At 45.4% G+C, this 25,266-nt stretch overlaps 1 protein-coding gene across 12 annotated transcripts in view; it reads left to right on the top strand.

Moving 5' to 3' along the window:
• The first annotated feature begins 3,643 nt into the window (after positions 1-3,643).
• Positions 3,644-25,266, top strand: part of PRRC2B (proline rich coiled-coil 2B) — a 63,002-nt gene continuing 41,379 nt past the window's right edge. For 6 of the 12 annotated variants that reach the window (XM_053374672.1, XM_053374683.1, XM_053374673.1 and 3 more), the window contains exons 1-6: positions 3,645-3,903; positions 19,646-19,813; positions 22,106-22,283; positions 23,979-24,081; positions 24,271-24,343; positions 24,637-24,780. In XM_053374672.1, the coding sequence (XP_053230647.1) occupies positions 19,699-19,813; positions 22,106-22,283; positions 23,979-24,081; positions 24,271-24,343; positions 24,637-24,780 (613 nt within the window). In that variant the 5' untranslated portion in view covers positions 3,645-3,903; positions 19,646-19,698. Of the gene's footprint in view, positions 3,904-19,645; positions 19,814-22,105; positions 22,284-23,978; positions 24,082-24,270; positions 24,344-24,636; positions 24,781-25,266 lie in introns of all 12 variants that reach the window. The other 6 variants (XM_053374674.1, XM_053374675.1, XM_053374676.1 and 3 more) reach the window with 2 other exon arrangements.

Raw genomic sequence — 25,266 nt, forward strand, 5'->3', positions numbered from 1 at the left:
TCACACAGACATTCACTGCCTTCACTGGTTCTGATTTAAAAGAGAGGTAGAGCTGGGTATCATCCACATATTGATGAACACCCAGCCCAAACCCCCTGATGATCTCTCCCAGCGGCTGCATGTAGATGTTGAAAAGCATGGGGGAGAGGACAGAACCCTGAGGCACCCCACAAGTGAGAGCCCAGGGGTCTGAACACTCATCCCCCACCACCACTTTCTGAACACGGCCCAGGAGGAAGGAGTGGAACCACTGAATGACAGTGCCCCCAGCTCCCAGCCCCTCAGGATGGTCCAGAAGGATGTTATGGTCAATGGTATCAAACGTCGCTGCTCCAGCAGAACTAGGAAACAGCTCTCACCTTTGTCCCTAGCCCGCCGGAGATCATCAACCAGTGCGACCAAGCCAGTTTCAGCCCCATGATGAGGCCTGAATCCCGACTGGAAGGGATCCAAACAGTCCGCTTCTTCCAGGCGTGCCTGGAGTTGTTCAGCAACCACATTAAGGGGGAGTAAAGGAGGAAATACCAGGAAAATCTGGTCTGCCTTAAAACATCCAGGATTACTTAAACTAAAAGGCTAAAACTAGCTTATCTAAGCTTCCTTTTTAAGTTGCAAAAGGATGGCACTCTGCTGAACTCACAAATGTGAGGAAGGAAGGACAATATCTAATTTAAAGTATCCTTTCCTAGCATGTATTCACATTCCAACAGGCTCTGGATGCTGATGGGAGTTGTAATCCAAAAAATCTGGAGTGTACCAGATTGCAGTAGGCTGATCGAGATCAGGGCTAGGCAGAAAATAGCTTGTGATCTACCCAATGTGAATGACTTATCAGTTCATTTCAGGTATGGGAGAACATACCATGCTCATTAATCTGAATGTATTACCTTCTTGTTTATTTTGCGATCTTTCTGCCCTATATGTTTGCAGAGAATAATTATTGGTGCTTCCATTCCCTGTCTTTGATATGTCTCCTTGCAGATACACAGGAGATCTCTAGAGAATGTCTTATTGATAGGAATGGGTACGTGTAGGAGATGGTGTTAGAACAAGCCAGCTCCTGTCCCAAGGGAAGGAATAAGGGACTGTTTGTGCACACCATCTCTCTGTAATACAATAAAAATTAGAGAACATGGTGTAGTGGATAGTGTTTATGGGTAGACTTGGGGTTAGTTCCCTGCTTTGCTGCGAAGATTTCTGGGCGTCCTTAAGAAAGTCATTTTACCTAGACCTGCTCAACCTTGCAAGGCTGTAGAGGGGATATGTTAAATAAGAGCTGTCAAGTAGTAAGTGCAGTAAAAGGGCACTGCATTACAAATGGGTTGTGACTCAATTAAAAGCACATTCTGCAATGAGGAAACTAAAATTTGACATTTGCTCAATGCAAACTGGATAGATATTGCAAATATTTGATCCTGTCATTCAGTCAGTCTTGGAGAGAGGTCCTTGCCCTGTGGCCAAGTGCAGGCTGGAAACATTTGCAAGTTCAGCCCAAAATGCTGCGTTAGACTGGCTTTCTGACTCAGCAAGGCTCTTTAAAAAGCAGAGCTGGGAACCAATGTGGTGTAGTGGATACAGTGTCAGAATAGGATCTGGGAGACCAGGGTTCAAATCCCCACTTGGCCATAAAGCTTACTGGGTGACCTTGGGCCAGTCCATGTCACTGAAACTAACCTACCTCACAGAGTAGTTGTGGGGATTAAACGAAAAAGGGGAGAACCATGTATACCACTTTGAGCTCCTTGGAAAAAAGGTGGGGTTTAAATGCAATATATAAAATAATGATAATGATAATAACTCTATTGTATCATATAACTGCCTTTGTTATGAAGATGGGCATTAGCTCAGTGAAACTGCATCTGATGTACATGCAGAAGGTGCCAGGTTTAATTCTCAGTATCGGTATCTCCCGGTAGGGCTGGGAATGCCCCCTGCCTAAAGTCCTGGACAGCGGCTGCTTGTCTGTGGTTTTCAATCAGTGTGCCGTGGCACCCTGGGGTGACTTGAGGAACATTCAGGGGGCCTCCAGTGGGTCGTCCTTTCATTAACTTGCATGCATATATCCCTATCTCCCCATGTTTATCTCCCCAGGGGCAGAATGGGGGAATTCCTACTTACACATGTCCTGTAACGGAACCCCAGTGTAAGCGCCTCCCATAGGGGTGCCATAGAAAGAATGTGGTTGGTCAAGGGAGAAGTGGACGAAAAGGTTGAAAACCACAGGTGTAGATAATACTGAGATACTTAGACCAATAGTCTGAGCTAGTATATAGCACTTTCTTATGTTCCTATGGTTGGGACGGTTCTGTTGCCTTACAGCTCTCTACTAATCATGTGTATTTGGAAGACAGTCCTGTTGAATGCAATGGGTCTTGCTTCCAGGTAGGTAGGCTAAGGATTCAGCAGCCTTAGTTTTTAATGTAAATTAAGGGCTGCATCCAATGCTAGCTTTGCTCAGGAATAGACCCAATGCAAAAAATAAAATAAAAAAATGGACATACTTACTTTCATCCATTAATTTCAGTGGGTTTATTCTGAGTAGAGTTTAGCTGAACACAATCTACTTTTTGTGACTGCATTTTTGTAAGTTTTTTTAGAATTGTTTTTAATTGATGAATTTTGCTTATACGTTACCTTTCTCCTAGTCAAAGACCAGAAGAGGCTCACAGCATAAATTAAAACAGATACAACTAAAACTAAAACACATTATAAACATAAACATTAAAAACATTTTTAATGTTGTATTTTAAATTATAGTAACCCACCCTGGGACTTTAGGGCAAAGGGCAAATAACAAAACAACTGTTGTAAACAAAATCTGCCCTTTCCTTATGGGGTATCCAAGAGCCCGTATAGAGTCCTTAAGTGGGTTCCCTATCGGTAGGAGAAAATAACAGAGGCCAACCAGAGAATATTGAGAAGCAAAGCAGGTAGTAAGCCTGATCTTTATTAAAGCTGTTGCAACAGGGTGCTCTCCTCACACGCAGGAGGACCCAGAACAAAGGTCTGCCCGCCCTTATATAGACATTTTAAATTGCCCGCCCTGCAGTCCAAGGCCATCCCCAGAAACATCATACCTACATCACGGAAGGGGTGTAGCCCAAGACCACCCCACAGATGCATCATACCTACATTATAGAAAAGGTGGTCTACAGCAGAAATCTGAGTGCGTTGTTTATCTCCTGTCTGGCAGGTTACCTCTTAATGGTCACTTGATTGGATTACCTGGGGAGCCTGGCCAGTCTTTTGTTATGATAACTACTTAGTTCCTATTCATATACAGACATACCCTTAAGACAGGATTTGTGAAGGCTTTTCCATTTTCCTCCGACCTTGCAGAGAAATATTTGAGGTCAATTTGGGAGAGACAAAATGGTTTCAGGACTTTTTCTGTGGGGTTTCAGACATGTGGTTTTATATATGCAGTTATGAACATTATATATATATATATGACCTTAAAATTCTTATAACACAACCAACCACTCTAAGTGCTTAATTTTGTTGGGATCAAGTCCATTCTTTCTGTCTTTCTCTTTTCCCCTCTCTGATCTGCTCTCCCACCCATTTTCCCCCTTTTATTTCTTTCTGTTCTTTTCCCTTCATCCCTCCTCAGCCAAAGCGCCCTGCTTTCCCCGGCGGGCCCGGCAGGCGCCGCTGTCCCGTTTCGCAGGCCTGGCCGCTGCGGGTTCAGCTGTTCACTCCAGCCCGGGGATTGACAGGCCTTTTCGCAGGAGGCGGAGGAGGCGGAGGCAACCATAGCAGACAGTGAGAGGCAGTCGCGAGAAGCCTGGGAGGTCGCCGCTGCCTCTGCCTTGCAATCCGCAGCCATCCTGACCCCCGAGCCCCCGAGCTCCCCCGCCAGCCGGCTCCCCAGGCACATTTGGCTCCCTACAACCACAACAGGTGGGTATTGGGGGGCTCAGGATGCAGTTCGGGGGCTTTTCTGTGGGGCGAGGTGGGAGGCCGGGCAGTTATAAAATGGAGACTGAGGAAGGAAAGCAAAGGAGTGAAGTAGGCCAGGTTTTCCCTCACCTCAGGGGCGGAGGGGAATGTTTTTACCATCCCCCCAACAATCCCATTAGCTCTCCCCACCTACCCCCCCTTTTTGGCCCTTAAAGGGGTCGCAGGCCCCCCCTTCCATATTTGACTTATTTCAGACTCTGCTGACCCCATTTTGTTTGTTTTTGTTTTGCAAATGCAAAGCAGACCTCCATCCAGTTTTGATGCCTCCATGCAAAAGAAAAAAAAAATCCAGAGCAACACCCAAATATGCATTTGGTTTAAGTCATTTTAGGGGTTATGAAATTATTGTTAGGTGCTCCTTGCTATTGCTGTTGCTATTAATTTGTGGTGGAGAGAGGGAATTGGAAGGTTTTGCAAGGGAGAATTGATGAAAGGGCGTTGGTTCCCCACCCCCCTCTGAAGTTTCAATAACAAACCGTGCAATTGTAATGATCGTTATTACTGCAAAATTGTGCGATGTTGATTTCAGGGATGGAGAATGGAGGTTTGTCCTTGGTTTTGGAGAAGATGTGGGCCAGTTAACACCCACCTCTTTCTATTCTCTGCCCCCCCCTCCGCCGCTTCAAAACCAAAACATAAATGAGAGTGACTGAATATATTTCGGGTGCGCTGGATTGGGAGAGTCTTGACTTTTAATTAGTGTGTTGCCTTTCAGCGTTGCCATTTTGCCCAGGCTTCTGTTTTGCTTTTAAATCCATCTCTGCCTTCCATTGTTTTGGCCGTGCGTTGTGGTTGTGGAAGGCCTGGATATGTATATCTACGTGTGTGTGTGTGTGTGTGTGTCCCCTGTGACTGAAACTGCAAAACTGTTTCTTACCTTAGATATCGGTCTCTGACATGCCATACATGTAAAACGTGTGTGTGTGTATGTGCATCTTTTAAAATAGCAACCGACATCACTCTTCCATTACGACACACCTGATTGTATACAGAAATTGGCATTTTTGGCGGGGGAGGGCACACTTTAAATAGGGTAATAAGAATTTTATTCTTATTATTTCAAATGCAGAAAGATGAGGATTCTTTAATTTTTTTAAAAAAAGAAAGAATTTTGAATCTCAACGGAATTTCAGAAGTTTGGGTCTGATCTTTTTCATTGGTTGTGTTGTGATCCTGTTGCGGCTTCTTATGGGGGGCGGGCAGGATCCTGGCCCAGAGACTAAAAGTGGAAGAGAGGAAATGAAGGAAAGTCTTGCTTTGAGAAATGAGTGACATTAAGTGCGTGTGTGTTGTGGTGTAATGAATGTTGGAAGTATATTGTTGGGTGATGTTATCCTCTACTGTGAGACTGGTGCGTGTGAATGGCTGTTAGTTTTTCTGATGTGGTCAGTCCCCGTCCCCCCGCCCTTTTGTAGATCAAATTAGAATTTTAAATCTGTTCTTTAAGAACTGTGCATTTAATGGGTTTGTAGGGAGAACACGCCCCTCTTTCCTGTGTCTTTTTGGGGCTACAAATCATGGTTTTCATTCCCAAAGTTGTGCAGCTTCCCAGCTGTGAAATGGTGATGATGAAACAAGAGAACATTTGGGAAGTTGGATCTGTCTATGCCTTCAAGATGGTCACTGTGTGTCGCATCCAAAATTCTACTGTCAATGGCTGTCGCTGTAATACAAAATGAGGATTGTGACAATTGGTTTTTTTTTATTGTCGTCTTTGATCAATACCTCTTTAAGCTTTTTGGGGGGGCATGATGAAAGGCACAAAAGGTGGTGCTACTTTTTTTCAGGATGATGGCCTGTGTTTAAGAGTGCTTCTTATTTTCTTGAGCTGGCTTCTAGCAGGTAGAATTGCTGGGGTGCTTTTTTTGGTGGAATGTTACATTAGATCTCTTCTCCAGTGCTGAGCAGTCACAGGCAGTCATTGATTTCTGTTAGCACCTAGCTTTCACACATTTTCCCAAAGTCAAGCATTTAAAGATCCAGAGCCACAGGTAAAATTGAGACGGGTGGGCTATGAAACTGTATATAAATATCAATAAACTCTGCTTGCCTTTTGCAGATACAGATACATGTTCTTTTACTGGTTAAAGCTTGAAAGTTCCTCTCCCCCCTGCCCCCACCCTAGCCTAGTATTTGGGGTATATTCCCCATGTAGAGAGAGAGAGATGAAAGCCTCTCTTTTGGACTTTTTCTTGTAATCACGATGCCTTGGACCACAAGCGTGCTAAATGTTTGATTTTTGGGATGGAGTGGAAGGAGCTTAGCCAATGTGGGGTACCCTTCATTCCTCCCCCCTCTGCTTTTTGCGATAGAAGGGTTATCAGTATCCCAGTTCTGAAATTGGTAATTGGGAAGATGTCCTTGAACAGTCCACATCTGCCTTGTGACCATTCCTGGTCCATGTTATGGTCTGTCTGGAAATGGCTCCTCCTATGTGTGTTTGGGTTAAAGATAGTGGACTTGTTTGGTTATCACCCTAAATCTGTGCCTCTCTCTATGTCATTATGCTCCAACTCCCATTAATCCACATGGCCAGTGGTCAAAGATGATGGAATGAGAGCTGTAGTCCAATGATAGCTGGAGGGCCTCAGGTGTTCTTCACACTGGTGCTAAGCCATACTTGTCCCTGGGTAAGGTGGGTGAGGCTGCTCACCTGTCAATCACATTGACTTCAGGTGACTTCAGGGCTTGCCAATAGCGTTTAGTGCTTTGAAGTGCTGCCGATCAAAAGATTGTTGATGCTTCAAAGCGCTAAGGAGGGCTCTTTATAAGCCCCTTCAAGGATTGACCAGTTATGGAATTTTCCATGGAAAGCATAACAGCACAGCCAGACCCAGGAAGCTTTAAGTCAGTTCCTATCCGTTGCTAGCACTAACTTCAAGCCCTGCTTTCTATTGTGTCCAGCTGTGCTGAGGAGCTACCCATGGGATACTCAGGAATATATCTGATCCCAGGTGACCTGCTCTTGCCACTGATCAGCTGATTGACAGGGAGTGCAAGCCTCCCTTGTCATTGCACTTTAAGGCTCCTGATCATACAATGGCAGCTGCATCTTCACCTACCCCATACCTTATGTCACGGATGATGTGAGAGGTGGGGCGGGTGGGTGTGATTTGGTAAACAGCCTCATGGGCCAAATTGGGAGCCATGCTGAGCCTTATTAGCTTATATATCTGAGTTTCTAACACTGGATCTGTTGCTCCAAAACAGAGGGAAATATTAAAGTAGACCAGTTAAGACCAGAAATGTGAAGTCCTGGGGTGGTGATGGAATGGTATGGGGGGAAATTTCTTTGTTTCCCCCGCTCCCTAAACCTAGGGTTATATCCAGTGTAGTGCTACATGAGGAATTTGTTTGCACAGCAGAGTATTCTCCTCACTCCCCAAAACCAGCCTTAGGGGTTCCCCCAACCTTCTGGAGCAGAATTGGTGCAAGTGCAAAAGGAAAAGAGGATGGAAAGTCCCATTGCACAAGCAGAAATCATAAGAATGTAAGATGAGCCCTCAGGGTTAGGCCAATGGCCTATCTAGTCCAGCATCCTGTTATCACAGTGGCCAACCAGAGGCCTGTGGGAAACCTTCAAGCAGGACCCAAGCACAAGCCTTCTCCCCTCCTGCGTTTTCCAGCAACTGGTATTACAGCCTCCAGCTGTGGAGGCAGAGCACACCTATAATGGCTAGTAGGCAAATCCTTGCACTGGTGGGACATTTGATTTGAATACTGCCCTTAAAATTTATAGATGAGCATTATTTTTTGGGGGGGGCAGAGGATGAGTCTATTGAGGGCTATTATTCATGATAGTCAAATGGAACTTCCATGCTCAGCACAGTATACCTCTCCCAAGCCAGGTACGGTCGACAGACCGTTCGTGAGAGTGCAGGCTCTCCATGTTTCTTGTATCGTCTGCTTTTCGTTTGAAATAGTATAAGATTTTGGCCTGCTTTTTTCTTGGGGGCGTTTCTGCAGCTTGTGTAAGAGAAATTGCTAGTTCTTTATAACTGTGAGTACCATCCCCGGACTAGATTTGGGTTACTTTGTCCCCTCCGTATATTTGAGGGCTTTGTTTGAAGGAAACTCTGAGTGTTGTAATTAGCCTCAAATAGCTTTAGATAACTTTGAGGCGTTTTGGATGGTTTCAGCAGGATTTCAAAGGGGCTTTCGAAGAGCCTCAAAGGAAGGGAGGATGTTTAGAATGCCATCCAGCGACTCCCGGAGTCCTTATCTGTGGCTGAGGTATAAGCTTGTTTTCTGGGAGTGTGTCTTGTATTACTTTTTAAAAGCTCCTACTCCCTCTGCTGAGGCTCACAGGAGACTTGCTTCAGGCACCATCTTCTTTCTCCTCTGTATACCTTTCAATATCAGGTGTTGTTGACAAACTGTATAAAGGCTGTTGCCTTTAGGCTCAGGTTTGGGCTTCTCAGGTGTATCTGGATGGCTGCTGTTAAATTCTGACTGCTGAATTTGCTGCACTGATGCAGCAGGAAAACATTTTATAAGCAGGGCCAGGGGATCTGTGACCCTCTGGCCTTTCCAGGTACCTAGGAAACTGCCTTATACAGAGTCAGACCATTGACCCATCTAGCTAAGCAGACTTGGCGGGAACTCTCCAGGATTTCAGGAAAAGGAACTTTCCCAGCCCTTCCTGGAATAGTTGCCATTGGTGATTGAACATGGGACTTTCTGCATGCAAAGCAGATGCTCCCCCACTAAGCTACAACCCTTTCATAGGGTTTTCTGATAAATCTTGGGAGGTTTCCCTGCTGCTCCTGCCTCTTGCCTAGGCCCTAGCTAGGATCAAGAATGGGGAAACTATGGAATTTTCTGCCACAAGATTTGGTGGCCACCAGCTTCAGGAACATAAGGAGAGCCCTCCTAAATCAGACCAAAGGCCTATCTAGTCCAGCATCCTCTTTTCCATAGCAGCCGAATGAAAGCCCCAGTGGGAAGCCTACAAGCTGGACATAAGAACAGTGCCCCTTTCTTGCAGGTGTTGCCCAGTGACTGCTATTCAGGGACACACTGTCTCTCATTCTGAAGGCCCTGTAACAGCAAACGTGACTAGCAGCCATTGGAAAGCAGAATAGGCAAATTCACAGAAAACCAGGCTATCGGTGTTTGCTAGCCATGGTGGCTATATGCCACCTCCAGAATCAGAAACACTATGAAGTGCTGAGGAGGAGCACCAGAAGAGAGGGCTATTGGCCGTGTGGCCTGCTTGTGGGCTTCGCTGTTGGCCACTGTTGGGAGAGAAAATACTGGAGTTGATGGGCATTTGACATGATTTGCTCCAAAATGTAGTGGCCACCGACTTGGATGGCTTTAGAAGAGGACTGACAGATGAATCAAGGATAAGACTATCAGTGGCTACTAGCCGTGGTGACGATGCTGTGCTTCCACAGTCAGAGATGCTTCCAAATACCAGTTGCTGGAATCGTGTGTCCCTTTCTGACAACATCAAGCTAACAATCAAGATGGACAAGACTGTTGATACCAAGGAGCTTAATTAGACAGATCTGTCTTATTTAGACAAGCTCATGGAGGTAAAAGGCTATCAGTAGCTTCCTAGAGTCCTCCAGCTATGGGGCAGCTAGGTAGGTAAATAAGTATGGGGAAAGCAAAATGTCACTTAGAGAAAGATCTGCAATATTTTCCTTGAAGCTTGCATTTGTTTTCTTCTGGATTGTTTCACTTGATGTTTTAATGTGTTGTAAACTGCTTTGAGATTTTTTCTTTTAAAATGTGGATGATACCCAGAGCTATCTCTCCTTTAAATCAGAACCAGTGAAGGCAGTGAATGTCCTGTGTGAGTGTCTGAAGGCGGTTGGAGGAAATGATGGTGGTTAATGAATTGAGGTTGAATCCCGATAAGACAGAAGTACTGTTTTTGGAAGACAGGGTGTGGGCGGGTGTATGGGACTCCTTGCTCCTGAATAGGGTAACTGTGCCCCTGAATGACCAGGTGCACAGCCTGAGAGTCACTTTGGACTCACAGGTGTCCATGGGGGCACAGGTCATTTCTGTGTCTAGAGCAGCTGTCTCCCAGCTCCATCTGGTACCATGGGCGTAGCCAGGATTTTTGCTGTGGGGGGCAGGCCTTTGTTGGGGGGGGCAGAACATCAGTTTGCTATGTATTTTTATTTTTATTGATTTAGGGGGGCAGCTGCCCCCCCCCGGCTACACCCATGTCTGGTATGCCAGCTGAGACCCTACCTGCCCACAGACTGTTTCGCCATAGTGGTACGTGCTCTGATTTATCTCCATCTTGGACTACTGCAATGTCATCTACATGAGGCTACCTTTGAAGGAGACTTGGAAACTACAACTAATCCAGAATGTAGCAGATAGACTGGTGACTAGGAGTGGCCTCCGGACCATATAACGCTGGTCCTAAAGGATTTTCATGGGCTCCTAGTACGTTTCTGAACACAACTCAAAGTACTGGTGCTCATCTATAAATCCCTAAGTAGCCTTGGCCCAGTATACCTGAAGGAGCGTCTCTACCCCCATTGTTCAGCCCAAACACTGAGGTCTACCTCCTGGGGTCTTCTGACAGTTCCCTCACTGCGAGAAGTGAAGTTACAGGGAATGAGGCAGAGGGCCTTCTTGGCAGTGGTGCCCTTCCTGTGGAATGCTCTCTATGTCAAGGAGATGAAGAACTTTTAGAAGACATCTGAAGGCAGCCCTGTATCAGGAAGTTTTTAGTATTTGACGTTTTATTATGTTTTTATATGTGCTGGAAGCCACCCAGAATGGCTGGGGAAACCTAGTCGGATGGATGGGTGGCTTATTATTATTATTAGGTATAGAAAGTAAATCTTAATAATAATAATTCCTGCTATAAAAAAGGCACCTAGATATATTGTTACTGTCACCCAGGTTTAAGGTGCCATTTGGCAATTAGCTGAAATATCTGTTTCTAACACTGCTCCCTGCTTGTGGAATGCTCTCCCAAGGGAGGCCCTACTGGCGTCATCGCTGTCTGTTTATAAGCACCAGGCACAAATACTGTTCTTTACCAAGGCCTTTACCCCTAGTTTGCAAAGTAATTGGTTATATCCTTGGCCTTTCCCCCCATTCATCCTTTTAGTTTAGTTTAGTTGAGGTGGATTTATCTTTTAAAATATTTTGGTTTTTATATTCATGGATTAGTATTTTAGGTCTAGTATTTATATTTTGTTTTAATATTTCTTCTGATTCCTTATATCTACCTTCCATAGGATCATAGAATTGTAGAGTTGGAAGGGACCCCAAGGATGATCCATTCCAACCCCCTGCAATGCAGGAATCTCAGCTAAAGCATACATGACAGATGGCCATCCAACCTCTACTTAAAAACCTCCAGTGAAGGAAAGTCCATTGCTTTTCTCATCTTATGCCCACTTAAGAAACTGTTGTTGCATTGGAATACCAGGCGTGAAATCCTCCTCCTGGGTATAAAGGATTACCTAAAGCCTTGGCAATAGGAATTTTGGGTTGTATCCAGAGTAGACCCATTAAAATTTATGGATCTAACTTAGTCAAGATAGGCTCTGAGGTTCTGGGTTCTGAGAAGGACTAGCACTGGATATAACCCTTTCTCTCTCCCTGCCCCTATCTTAAACCTTGTGTTTGTTTTCCTTTGCCGCTAATCTTAACAGTTGTGAAGATAAGCTTCCACTTCTGACCTGGATACATGCCAGGGCAGTGTAGATGTGTTTCTGTGCTCCAGTTCATTTGCAACAGAAGGGGTAGAGAATGGGATTTGGCCAGGAGCCCAGATTGCTATCTCCTCCACACATAACTGATGGGCCAAGTCTGGAAGATGGGCAGTGTCCCCCACCTGGCAATCACATGACATTACAATGAGACATTGGTGGTGGGGGCATGGAAGCAGTGGGATCGTTTCACAGGCAGTGGCAATGTCACAGGACTGAGTTTCGGGCTCTTTGTTTGCTCCGCTTCAATGAAATACTTTACAGTTTCTTGTTGCATCTGAACTAGCAAACTATGGTTTGAGCTTGCCTTCCAAACCAGGATTCCAAACCACCATGGTTTGGCACTCCATCTGAACTGAAGCTCTGTGAGCGTTGGCAATTTTATCATTTCCATTCCCTGGTTGGAAGCTGAATTTTGTGTATGGGTGTGAGGAAGATGCCATATTCATATGTGGCTGAGCAGTGATTTGAACCCGGACATTCCATTCTATTCTCTCTGGTGAGAGTGGCAGAGCACATGCTTTGCATGTAGAAGGTCCCAGGTTCCACTCCTGGCTTCTCCAGGTAATAAGATCAGGGTAGCAGGTGAGAACCTTCTCTGCCCAAGCACCTAGAGCAGGAGTGTGGAATAGCTGAAGTATTCCAGTTAGCAAACATTTTTTGGAAGCCAAACGTCCAATATGGCTTCCGATTGAGGAAGCTCCTGCAGCCAATCAGAAGCCACATCTTGGTTTTCGAACCTTTTCAGAAGTAGAATGGACTTCTGGAACAGATTCTGTTCGAGAACCAAGGTACGACTGTACTGTGTTAGCACTGGGCATGGGGCAGGTCTGTGGGTCTTGGGAAAACAGCCTTGCAGGCCTAGTTTGTCCCATGGGCTGGAGGTTTCCCACCACTGAATGGGCAGTACCAGGCTAGATGGGCAAACAGTGTGTCCTAATATAAGGCAGTTTCCAGTGTTTCCTCTGCATCTCCTTGCTGTTGCTTTTGGCAAGCGTTTCGGGTGAGATTGGCAAGTGGCCCTTAGTTCTGAACTGCTGGGTTAGGATTTTTCTAAAGACTGTCGATAATGTGTGGGTGGGTGGGTGTTTTCTAATTGCCACCTGCAAAATCAGCCCATAGGTGTTTTCTTACCCACCTGTCCACATGCACCTGTGCCAAATCATTTGTTGCCCATCAACAGCCTTTAGGGGGAGAGAAGTAATAACGGTCTCTCCTTTGATTTCCAAATGTTGTCCTACCTGGTAGACTCTCCCTCATCACCTTGAAGCTGGATCCCTCAGGGACATTGTGTGCTCCTTTCTTGAATTTCCAGCTTGCATTTTAAAAAGTCAAGTGGCTAGCCCTCGTGGATATGAATTTTGGAAGGTGTGCAGACAGTTTTTGTGCTCAGTTGCTTGTGTAGACTTTAACCTTTTGCTTTTTCTGGGCTACTAATGTTTTGGCCACCAGTGGCATAGAACTAAGCCCTTATTTTTAAATTTTAAGCAATGTTTAGTACAATTAAATAACCTTGTTAAGTTACCTCTATTTGTTTTCTGGTTGCTCCCCATTGATTCCACATCCCTTGCACCCTGTACCAAGATCAGTGCTAGAGGATACGGTTTGCTTCCATGGTGAAAGGGAAAAGGTAGGAGGACACTTTTTGTTCTGGCCCTTGACAGATTTATCCCAAAGGTGATGTGGAGCTTAACAACTCCAACCCTTGATCTGCACAATTTTTTTGTGAGCTGCAAGGAGGAAATTGGAAGCCCTTGCTTCCATTTTTACTAATGGAAATACAGTATCTCATTGTGTCCAAACTGTTGTGTTTAAAACTGTATGGTTTCTTGAAGCCAGGGTCATTAACCATGGTTTGAAAGTGGGGGGAAATCCAATGTAAATTGGGCTAATTTGTATTGTAAGATAGCCTGATGCCCCCAGGGAGCAATCCGGTTCAGCACATTTATTTTACTTGTACGTTGGTACTTCAGTTGACGAACTTAATCCATTCTGGAAGTCCATTCTTAAACCAAAACCGTTCTTAAACCGAGGTACCACTGTACTTAGTAAACCAACCAACCAACCAACCAAATAAATAAATAAATTGAAATGGCCAGACTTGTCTAAATATTGTTGTTGCACCTTGCATCTGTTCATGATACTCATTAGCTTACAAAATGGAAAATCTGCAGAAAAACTGGGGGAATATTTTTTTCACTTTCCACTCAAATCCAGGCTAGAGTTACCCTCATAGCACCTCAAAGCTAGGTTAGCCATTCTCTGTTCTAGACAGTTACTAGTATCAGACCTCATTGGCTTCTGCAAGGTGACAGCAGCTATGTCTTTCATGGTGGCTGTCGTGTCCTCTCTCGTGTGGGTATCTCATATGGTGTCCTTTGGGCATTAGACTACAGTGTCCATTATACCTGACCATTGGCTGTGCTGGCTTCAAAAGGTAGTGAAGGCTGCCACCTTGAAAGGAGTTAAAAGAGGGTTAGATGAATTCATGCAGGAAAAGGCTATTGTTGGCTACTAGTCATGAAGACTGTGTTCATCACCATCCACTGTCGGAAGCCTCTGGGTGCCAATTGCTAGGAATTGCAAGTGGGGAGATTGCTGTTGCCCTCATGTCCTGCCTCCCAAAGGCACTTGCAAGAAGAGGACTAGGTGGGCCATTGGCCTTTTCGAACATGGCTTTTCTTACTATCTTTTGGCTGGGATTGACGGGTTCTAGTGGCACTATACTCTATTGTATACCACAATTAAACCTTGCCTAGGCGCCTCCCCCCCAGTGAAATTTATTATTTTTATTTATTTCATTTCTATGTCACTTTACAGTTTAAATAAAAAAATCTTAAAACAATTCACAACACATTAAAACATCAAATAAAACAATCCAGAATAAAACAAATGCAAGCTTCAAGGAAAATATTGCAGATCCTTCTCTAAGTGACATTTTGCTTTCTCCCATACTTATTTAACTTAATAGCTGCCCCATAGCAGAAGGACTCTAGGATGTCAGTGTGGTGTAGTGCTTAGAGTAACGGACTAGGACCTGGGAGATCAGGGTTCAAATCCCCACTCTGTCATGAACCTCACTGAGTGACCTTGGGTCAGTCACAGCCTCCATACCTACCTCACAGGGTCGTTGTAGGGATTAATTGGGGGAATGAACCATGTGCTCTTTGGAGAAAAAGGTGGGATATAAATGCAGTAAATAAGCTCTTCTGCTTACCTGTTTTAAGAAAGCTGGAGGGATCAGCCAGATGGAGATGTCAGTTTACAGCCTGGCATCCAGAGACCTCCATGTGGTCACAGTCGGACCTGTGTCAGTTGCAAAATATGCCTGGTGCCTAGAGAATTTTGGACACTGCAGAGTGGTGACCCAATATGAACATTTTCTGCTATTTTCCCTGCACTGTCAGGTGCCCATTTTGCTCTGCGATCATCAACTGCTTTACACATCTTTCAAAGGCACATTTTTTGCTCAGGGTTTCCTGGTGGTCCATAAGACTGGACCGTGTTGTCTCTGAATTCTTGTTTTTATAATGCTGCTGTTCTTTGTGAAAGATGCTATTTTATTGCTGTTTATTCTGTATATTGCGTAGGGCTTTTAAATTATGAAGTGCTTTATAAATACTGATAAATAAACCTTTGGTGGGCTCTGTTGGCTGTACCTTATGAGGTAGAGCAGGGGTCAGCAAACTTTTTCAGCAGGGGGCTGGTCCACTGTCCCTCAGACCTTGTGGGGGGCCCGGACTATTATTTTGGAGGGGGGAGAACGAATTCCTATGCCCCACAAATAACCCAGAGGTGCAGTTTAAATAAAAGGACACATTCAACTCATGTAAAAACACGCTGATTCCTGGACTGTGGGCCAGATTTAGAAGGCAGTTGGGCCGGATCTGGCCCCCGGGCCTTAGTTTGCCTACCCATGATGTAGAGCTCTCAAGGTAATCACCAGCACTTTGACTGTTTCTGGAAGCATCTTGGTAACCAGAGCTGATGTGAAAGTTGTGGCTATAGAGAATAAGAATAAGAACTGTACGTGCTTCAGTCAATCTGGCTGGTTCTAGCAGGTGCCTTTCATTCATGCCCAGCAGGGTGGGGCTGAGGAACAAGCAGCCCCTTCCTCTGCAGCTTGCCTAAGAATTCCACTAGCAAAATAACTATTTCTAGGTTTGCACTGTTTAGAGCAGGGGTTTGCAGAACTCCCAACTGCCATCCCTAAACGTTGGCCACGCTGGCTCGGGCTGATGGCAGGTGGAGCCAAAGCAATGTCTTGAGGGTGACATATCCCCCTTCCCTTGTCACAGTGTAGTGGCCGACCCAAGTATTTAAACACTGGTTTATCCCCCAGCCATGTGTAAAAGGGTGGGAGTGTGAGACTGGGGTGGGAGGCAAGCACCCACTTGGTAGTTTTCCTTCTTCTGCCCTTCTCTACACACCCTCTCCTAACCAGTGCCCTACCAACAGCTTTCTAGTACTATTTATTTATTTACTTATTTTATTGCATTTTTCTCACTTTTCTCCAAGGAGCTTAATGTGGTACACAAGGTTCTTCCCCCCCCCCAAATTTAATCCCCACAAAAACCCTGTGAGGTACGTTATAGGCTTAGAGGTAGTGATTGGCCCAGAGTCACACCCAGTGAGCCAATGGCCTTGAGGGGGGCAGGCAGTCAGGGTCAGCCCCCTTTCTTGCCTGTGCACCTTTTGTGCTTTAAATTTCACCACCTTCCTTCTTTACATGTGACTGGGGCTGGGCCACTTTTGGAAAGGCATGAGGGGATCCAGCCCAAGCAGCTCTCCAGAAACCTTTTTGATGGTAACACAAACAATCCTTCCTTGAGATGTGGCAGTTGTTTATTCCTTCCTCTGTCATTGTTCCGATGCGAACTGGGATTGCGAGAAAGGGTGGTTGCTAGGGCTTCTCGTTGGCATCTCCAGACTGCGATCTGTTTCGCTGGCTTTTCTTGAAGGATTACCACCTGCCCTCTCCTTTTTTCTTCTTCTTCTCCATCCTCTGTTAACCACCTGACATCTGCTACTGCAAATGTTCCCCTTCCTGCAAGGATCTGGGGAATTGTGTTGTCAATGGGAGTGCGCAGAGTGTGCAGGTTGATGAGTCACTGTTTTCCTGTTGTATATACATACATGCAATCACTTTGATTCAGTTAAATTGCCAAGTGCAGGCCAGTCGCTATTGAGCCTTCCTCATATCTCTGTTGCTGCCAAGGCCACAGTGATCCAGACCTAACGAGTAGCACTAACTTATTATGCAGAAAAGACGGAACTGATATTGCCACAACAGGAAAAGCAACTGCAAATATGTAGATTATTCGGGTCTTTATTTGCATTAATGCTGTTTTGCTGATTAAAATCTGGGGAGCATGCCAGGTCTTCGTGTGCTTGGGGACTTGTGATGGGTTCATCATCACCCTTCGCCTCGCTCTGGTCAGAGTGGAGGAACTCCAGGCCCAGGGGCTGGAAGTGGCCCTCCAGACCTCTCTGTCCTGCCCTCATAATTTCCCCCAGCCACACCTCTCACCAGCCCTGCTTTGCACCTCCCTTGAGTGTTTTTGCTTGGCTGCAAAGAGTCTCCTTAAACTCTGAAATTGCCACTTGCTTGCCTGGATGGGGGATAGAGAGGGGTTTGTGAGTGTATGCAGAAACTAGCCTACTGTAGAAACGCGAATTTTAAATTTGTTGCTCTACCTACTTTTGCATCTGGCCCACCCTCCGGTGCCATTTGGCCACCACTTCTCTCTCTCTCTTTCCCTCTTTCCCTCCCTTCCCCCCACAACACACACACACACACACACACACACACACACACACACACACACAGCAGTCCTTATGAAGTCCCAGTGGCCTAGAGCCATAGCAAAGCAACTTAATAAACCTGGGAAACAAACACAAACAACCTCAGTGGACTCATTTTCTAACACGGAAGGGTTGTTTAAAGAGAACCCACAGGACAAGTTATCCTCATGAAATCTTGGCTGTTTTAAATAAAGCAGTAGGCTTTATTTATGGAGGAATTAACATAAAGTGCCCAGTTCTTGTGGGTGTAGAATGTTGGTCCAAAATGTTCTACATCCTGGGACCAAAGGAAAGTATGGACGACCCCCCCCCCGGACTCTGGAGAGCAGCAGTTGTTGTTAACAGCTGACTACATACAATTCTGCTGCTACTCCCTTCCTGTTTGGTCTATTTGTTTTGAACAGGTTATATCTCCCAACTCCTATATTCCAGTCATGAGTCTCATCCCACCAGGTTTCAGTAATGTCTGTCATTCAGTAATGCCTGCCATCCTGTATTAAGAACTCCAGTTCATCTTGTTTGTTTCCCATACTCTGTGCATTTTGTAGAGACAACTGAAACCATGAGTTGTTCCCTGCAGCTGCTTTTTTCCTGTAGTTTTTTGCCCTTTAGCAGGAGCACCACCTCAGTTTCCTGTGCATCAATGAAACTACCATATCTACTCAAGTATAAGCCTATTTGCATATATGTGATGTTTTAATGTAGGTGTTGTTGTTCTTAATATCGGAGTTTTGGAGTATGTTATCAGCAGTTTGCTGAAGACACACAGCTGTATTTCTCTTTTACATCTGTAGCTGCGTCAGTGGATGTACTGGACTGTTATCTTGCCTTGGTAATGGACTGGATGAGAGCCAAAAAACTGAAGCTCAATCCAGATAAGACTGAGGCTCCGTTAGTGGGGGTTGCTTAGAATGGATGGATGGGAGGTTGCCTGCTCCTGATGGGGTTGCACCCCCTCTGAAGGAGTGGGGGTGGGGGGTATGTACCTAGGGGGTACTTCTGGATCTTTTGCTTTTGATTGAGGCTTAGGTGGCCTCAGTGGTGTGGAGTGCCTTCCATCAGCTTCAGCTAGTGGTCCAGCTGAGCCCCTATCTTGACAGGGATAGCCTAGCTTCTGTGGTCTGCTCTGGTAGCCTCTAGGTTAGATTACTGCAAGGGTCAGCAAACATTTTCAGCAGGGGACCGGTCCACTGTCCCTCAGACCTTATGGGGGGCCGGACTATATTTTTTTTGGGGGGGAAATGAACGACTTCCTATGCCCCACAAATAACCCAGAGATGCATTTTAAATAAAAGGACACATTCTACTCATGTAAAAACACGCTGATTCCTGGGCCATCCGTGGGCCGGATTTAGAAGGTGATTGAGCCAGATCTGGCCCCCGGGCCTTAGTTTGCTTACCCATGGATTACTGCAATGTGTAATGAGTAGGGCTGCCTCTGAAGTTTTGGAATCTTGAGCGGTCAGGTTGCTCACTGGGGTTAGGCGGTTTGAGCACAGGATTACACCAATCCTGGCACAGCTGCACTGGCTGCCAATTAGTTTCCAGGCTCAATTCAAAGTGCTGGTTTTGACCTATAAAGCCTTAAACGGCTCAGGACCACAATACCTCAAGGACCACCTCTCCCCACATGAACCGACCCAGCCCCTGCACCCATCGCCTGATGCCCTTCTTTATGTGTCCCCTCCACGAGAAGCCTGGAAGGTGACAGAATGAGAACAGGCATGCTTGTGGAATGCTCTCCCCAGGGAGGCTCACTTTGTGCCTTCATTGCACATCTTTAGGTGCAAGGCAAAAACATTTCTTTATCACTGAGCCTCTGGGTGATTAACATTGTATGGCCTTTTAAGTCTGTTTGTGGGAAGGGAATATTGGTTTGTTTTTTGTTTTATTATGTATTTTCATTCTTTATGTTGTGAACTTCCCTGCGATCTTTGAATGAAGGGTGCTGTACAAATTAAACATAAAGAATAATAGCAATATATGACTATTTTTCTTAGAATATTGTAAATTGCTTTGAGGTGCTATGACAAAAAAACTATTAACACATTTAATAAATAATAATAATAATAACAAAAGCAGGTCAATAAGATGCTTAGAATGCAGATTGATATTGTCCTTTATGTAAAAATATGGTGTGCATTTTTTTTACTGTACTGCTTTTCTCCTCCCCCGCACCTCAGGCAGATCGGGAGCGGCGCAGAGAAATTTCTTTACTAGATGACATTTCATCGCAATGTCCGATCGTTTGGGGCAACTTACCAAGGGAAAGGATGGGAAAAGCAAGTACTCCACTCTCAGCCTGTTTGATAAGTATAAAGGAAAGTCAGTAGAAGCTATCAGGACCACAGGTAAGCAAGGAAGGGGGAGTGAACTTGGGGGGAACTATGGGCTAGAGGCTTTGGATTCATGGACAATCTTCTGTGCAATAACATACCTTGCAAATAAGCTCACATAAGTTACTAGCCTGGTAGGAGGAAGGTTCAAGGCTCAGTGGCAAAGCATCAGCTTTGCATGCCAAAGGTCTTAGATTCATCCTCTGGCATCTGAACACAAGGACTGCAGAAGAACTCACTGTCTCAAATCCTGGAGGACGTCAACCGATCAGTGCAGATAACAGTGACCTGGGTAATAGGGCTTTGTGGAAGGGTATTTGTGCTTCTGTTTGTGCATCCAAGGCCAGTGCTCGTAGCTATGGAAGCAAGTGAGGGATGACTTGAAACAGTTTAATCCCTCCAAGGTCTGGGAGACTGCTCTTTTAGAAAGATCAGTGTGTAAACTGAGCATCTCTAGAGGTCAAAGCAAGAATAATTTCCTTTCTATTTGATATGATTTTATTGAGTACGCTTATAATATGAAACATAGCCAGTCACCCAAGCTGCATTTAAATGGATCTGGCTGATTCAGTCGAATAATTGCACTAGTGGGCGAGTTTGCAGGAGTCATCATTCCTCCCACCCTTTCAAAAATAAGGGATAACTTAAGTTGATTCTATGTGTCTTTTTTATACCTCCCTAACCTGTCTTTACAAGGGACGCGGGTGGCGCTGTGGGTTAAAGCCTCAGCACCTAGGACTTGCCGATCGAAAGGTCGGCGGTTCGAATCCCCGCGGCGGGGTGCGCTCCCGTTGCTCGGTCCCAGCGCCTGCCAACCTAGCAGTTCGAAAGCACCCCCGGGTGCAAGTAGATAAATAGGGACCGCTTACTAGCAGGAAGGTAAACGGTGTTCCGTGTGTTGCGCTGGCTCGCCAGATGCAGCTTGTCACGCTGGCTCCAAAGATGCGCCATGCTCCCTGTGGGCGGTGTGCCACACCCCCAGGACATGCGCCAGCCCCGCCCCGCCTGCTGTCTGCCCCCCCTCCGCCACTGAGTAGCATACATGAATAAGTTTCTATACAGTTTAGATAGCTCTTTCCCTATAATTCTCAAAAGAGAGAATTATAGTGTGTTTTTTTACAAAGCTTATTTTAAACATCCTTTTCATTTCATTGTATATCATTCCCCAGTAAGCTTTAGCCTTACTACAAGACCACCACATATGATAAAAAGAACCTTCTTTCTCTTTACATTTTCAACACGTATTTGATTTAGATTTATACATTTTTGCCAGTTTACTCAGTGTTATATACCATCAATCCCCAACCTTTGTCCTGGTAGCGTCTTCATTTTTGTTCTTTTTAATTAATCTGCCCAGTGTGTTATTGGAAATATAAGCTTTATATTTATATGTGCAGTTTCTTTTTGTTTTGTTAAAATCTTTATGGATGCTGTACATATGTTTAGCATTTGGTTGGAAAGTGTGCTAATTCTTGTGGTTTATTAACACCCAATCTCTCCCCCCTTTTTTTCTTTTGAACAACTCCCTGCTCATTTATTTGAGTCCCAAACAGCTTAGGACTCCAATACCTAAAAGACTGTGTCCTTCCCTACCCACCTTATTAGGTGCTGGGATTGGCAGAGAGAGCCCTCTTGGTACTTCTGCCTCCCTCAGAAGTTCAGGGCTGGGGGTGGCCTGGGAGAGGACCTTCTCTGAGGCTGCGCCTAGGCTGTGGAACTCCCTCCCCACAGAGGCACCTTCGCCATATAGTTTCCTTTTAATGCTCAGTCTCATCTTTTGATATTTTTAGGCTGCACCTTGTTTCTGTGATTGCAAGTTGTCTTTAAACTGTTTTTAATGTTTTAAAGGGACGCGGGTGCCGCTGTGGTCTAAACCACAGAGCCTAGTGCTTGCTGATCAGAAGGTCGGCAGTTTGAATCCCTGTGATGGGGTGAGCTCCCATTGCTCGGTCCCTGCTCCTGCCAACCTAGCAGTTCGAAACCACATCAAAGTGCAAGTAGATAAATAGGTACCACTCCGGCGGGAAGGTAAACGACATTTCCGTGCGCTGCTCTGGTTTTGCCAGAAGCGGCTTAGTCATGCTGGACACAACTGTCTGCGGACAAATGCCGGCTCCCTCAGCCAGTAAAGCGAGATGAGCGCCGCAACCCCAAAGTTGTTTGTGACTGGTCAGGGGTCCCTTTACCTTTTTAATGTTGCGTTTTAATTGTTGCAACCTATGCTGGGACCTTAGTGTGAAGGGCTGATGGTTATATATGGTAATGATAGTGATAATAATAAAAATTAAAATAGCTCTCCCTCTCCAGTTATTCCTAGACATGGCTTACAGAGTCTTGGGAAAGTTGCTGCTGCCCGGCGCATGCCACCTCCTGCCAATTTGCCAAGTTTGAAGTCTGAGAACAAAGGAAACGACCCTAATATCATCATCGTACCCAAGGACGGCACAGGATGGGCAAACAAGCAGGACCCGCCAGACCAAAAGAGGTAGGAGGAGGAGGAGGAGCAGCAGCACCCTCAACCCCCGGTCCTTTGCTCGCACGAGGCAGTGCCTTCTGCATTCAGCTTGAGTTCCCCGAGTATTTTTATTATTTTATTTATTTTATTTCTAGACCACCCTTCATTTGAGAATTACAAGGTGGTTTACAGTATAAAAACACAAACATAAAGTAATAACAAAGCAACAACGCGCCCCCCCCCCCCAGTGAACAGCCTGGCTGCTGAATTCTGCACCAGCTCAAGTTTCTAAACCGTCTTTAGAGGCAACCCTACATATAACTTATTGCAGTAATCTAACCTTAGAGGTCACCAGAGCATAGGTAATGGACGTTAAAGTACACCTGCTGAAATAAATAGAGCTAAGTTGCATCCATTAATGGGTCTGCCCTGAGTATAACCAGCATTGAGTTGTATCCAATGTTACACCCGATTCACACCATACATTTAAAGCACAACAATACCACTTTAAAAAGCCATGACTTCCCTACCAGAGGATTTTTGGAATGGAGCAGATCTATCCCTAATCGCAAGGAACCCGTGGAATATTGGCTCCATTGGCTTTGTTTCAAGCAAACCACAGCTAATGCTGAGTCTATTGCTTGGCAACAGTGTGGTCAGCTGCTGTTAATTAAAAACAGGAGCAATATTTTTCCAAACCACTTTTTTTGCGGCTGCACTAGAAGATGATGGGGGTGAGGTATCCATGCCCAAGACTGGCCTAGACTTTTTCCTTTCACACTGGACAGTGGCTCCAGCTTCTGGGGATAGGGAAGGGTGGTAGGAGCTTGCTGAGATGCTCAGGCTGCTGCGTGGTGCAGGTGTCCAAGCAGCTCCCAGACTTTGAGCTGTGAATGGAGGACCACCATAGAACTGCCAGGTCAGTTCCAACTCTCTGCTGAAACTTCCAAGCTGTGGAAAAGGCTGGAGTCTCATCATGCTTGCTAAACTGCTGCAGCGCAGATCAGATCAAAAGAATGTTTATTTGCAACAGCCACTAGCCATAGCAGTAAAATAAAATAAGATGTACTGAAGATAGAGGTAAAAACTTAGCTATACAAAATACATTTTGGAGGTTTACATCAATAATCAAATAATAGACTACAGTGCACAAATTTATTTTATTTGTAGAAAATATTTATATACTGCCGCATCATAAAAATACATCACAGCGATTTACAGCAATATAAAACAGTACAGTAAAACCAATTAAAAAAGTAAAAACCAAAAATCTTTTTAAGAAAAACATACTTCAATAGACTATTGTGACGGATATACTCTTAATTGCCTGTATAGGCCTGACGGAATACAAATGTTTTCAGCAGGCACTTAAAAGTTCGCACAGCTGGTGCCAGCTGAATCTCAGTTGGCAGCCTGTTCCACAGGACTGGGGCAATGACACTAAAAGCTCAATTTCTCATGGTCATCAAATGAGCCTCACCAACTCAGGGAATGGCCAGAGATGCTCTTGCAGGCTATCTTGGTGATTGATCTGGGATATAAGGGCTCAGGCGGTCTCTGTGGGTATTCTGGACCAAGTTGTTCAGGGCTTGGTTGCAGTGTAGAAGGCTTAGGCTGCAGTTGTGACTTGGTGGCAGATGTTTGTTGAGCTGGTCTTGATTTTGGGGCTTGGCCCACATAGCATGTGCAGTGTTTTAACTCTCCCCTGTTCTTGCCTTCCCCCAGTTCCAGTGCCACGGCCGCACAGCCGCAGGAGTTGCTGCCGCAGCAGGATTTGCAGAAATCTGTCTCCAGTTTACAGAAGCTGACGCAGTCAATCAGTCAGGAGGTGAGAGAATCATATTGGTTTTTCATGCCCCATGCGCATTCCATCTTTGATTGAAAAGTGCTGCTTTCCTTGTCTGCTCAGCTCTCTTGGACATGGGTTGCCAGTCTGCCCATTCATATTAAGTCCCGAAGCTGTCAGGTCCTGATCCAGCTGGACTCTGCTTCATTCTCTTTTTGTCTTCTTCCACAGAGTACAAATTCAGTGCCAGGTGGACCAAAGTCATGGGCACAGCTGAATGGAAAGCCAGCCGGACCAGAAGGTGGTAAGTATAGGCAACCCCTGGTTTGCGCAGAGGTTGTGTTCTGGGTCATTGCACGTGTTGGTGGGGCGCACATAAGCCTACCCCCTTCTGGGGCTGAAAAAGGTATGCTTGTCAGTGGTCACATGTGCCTTGAAAGCACGTGAAACGGAAGTTGCCGTAACATATAGGCCGTTGTGCATATTTTGTTCTTCTGGTTTTGTCTCTCCAGCTAAGAAGGAGGGATAGTTTTTGGAGCATGTAGCCCCAGCCTCTCTGCCTGATCACCTTGTTCCTCTTTTCTCCCTCCTCATCAGGTTCAAGGGCCTCAAGCCGACAGTTATCCTTCTCTCCCGAGGAGTTTCCAACGCTGAAAGCAGCTGGCAAGCAGGACAAGGCTGGCAAAGAAAAGGGCGTCTTAGATCCGTCGTATGGGCCCGGACCAAGCCTCCGCCCCCAGAGTACGTAAACAGTAGGAGCCAGAGTCCTCCTCTCACTGTAGCAGACTCATTTCCTGGCCTCAGATGTGCACACAGATGTTCAAACACCTCAGTGGCACAATATAATGCCCCATCTGTACTATTTATTAAGCAGTATCCTACCACTTTAAACAACCATGGTCCCCCCCCCCCAAGGATTCTGGGAGCTGTAGTTTGTTAAGTTTTAAGAGCTGTTAGGAGTCCCTTTCATAGCAAAACTGCAGTTCTTAGAGTTCCCTGGGAAGAGGGATTGATTACTAAGCCTCTCTGGTATTTTTAGCTTTGTGTGGGAATAGGGGTCTCCTAACAACGCACAGCAATCTTAACAATCCACACTTCCCAAGATGCTTTGGGGGAAGCCATGAGTGTTTAAAGTGCTATGATGCTCCTTTAAACGTATAGCACGGATAGGGCCTAAATTGCTCCTGAAGGTGGTACTTAGCACTTGCAAGATTGAATGGAATATTC

The sequence above is a fragment of the Podarcis raffonei genome, chromosome Z, assembly GCF_027172205.1.
Source record: "Podarcis raffonei isolate rPodRaf1 chromosome Z, rPodRaf1.pri, whole genome shotgun sequence".
In the NCBI taxonomy this organism is placed as follows: Eukaryota; Metazoa; Chordata; class Lepidosauria; order Squamata; family Lacertidae; genus Podarcis; species Podarcis raffonei.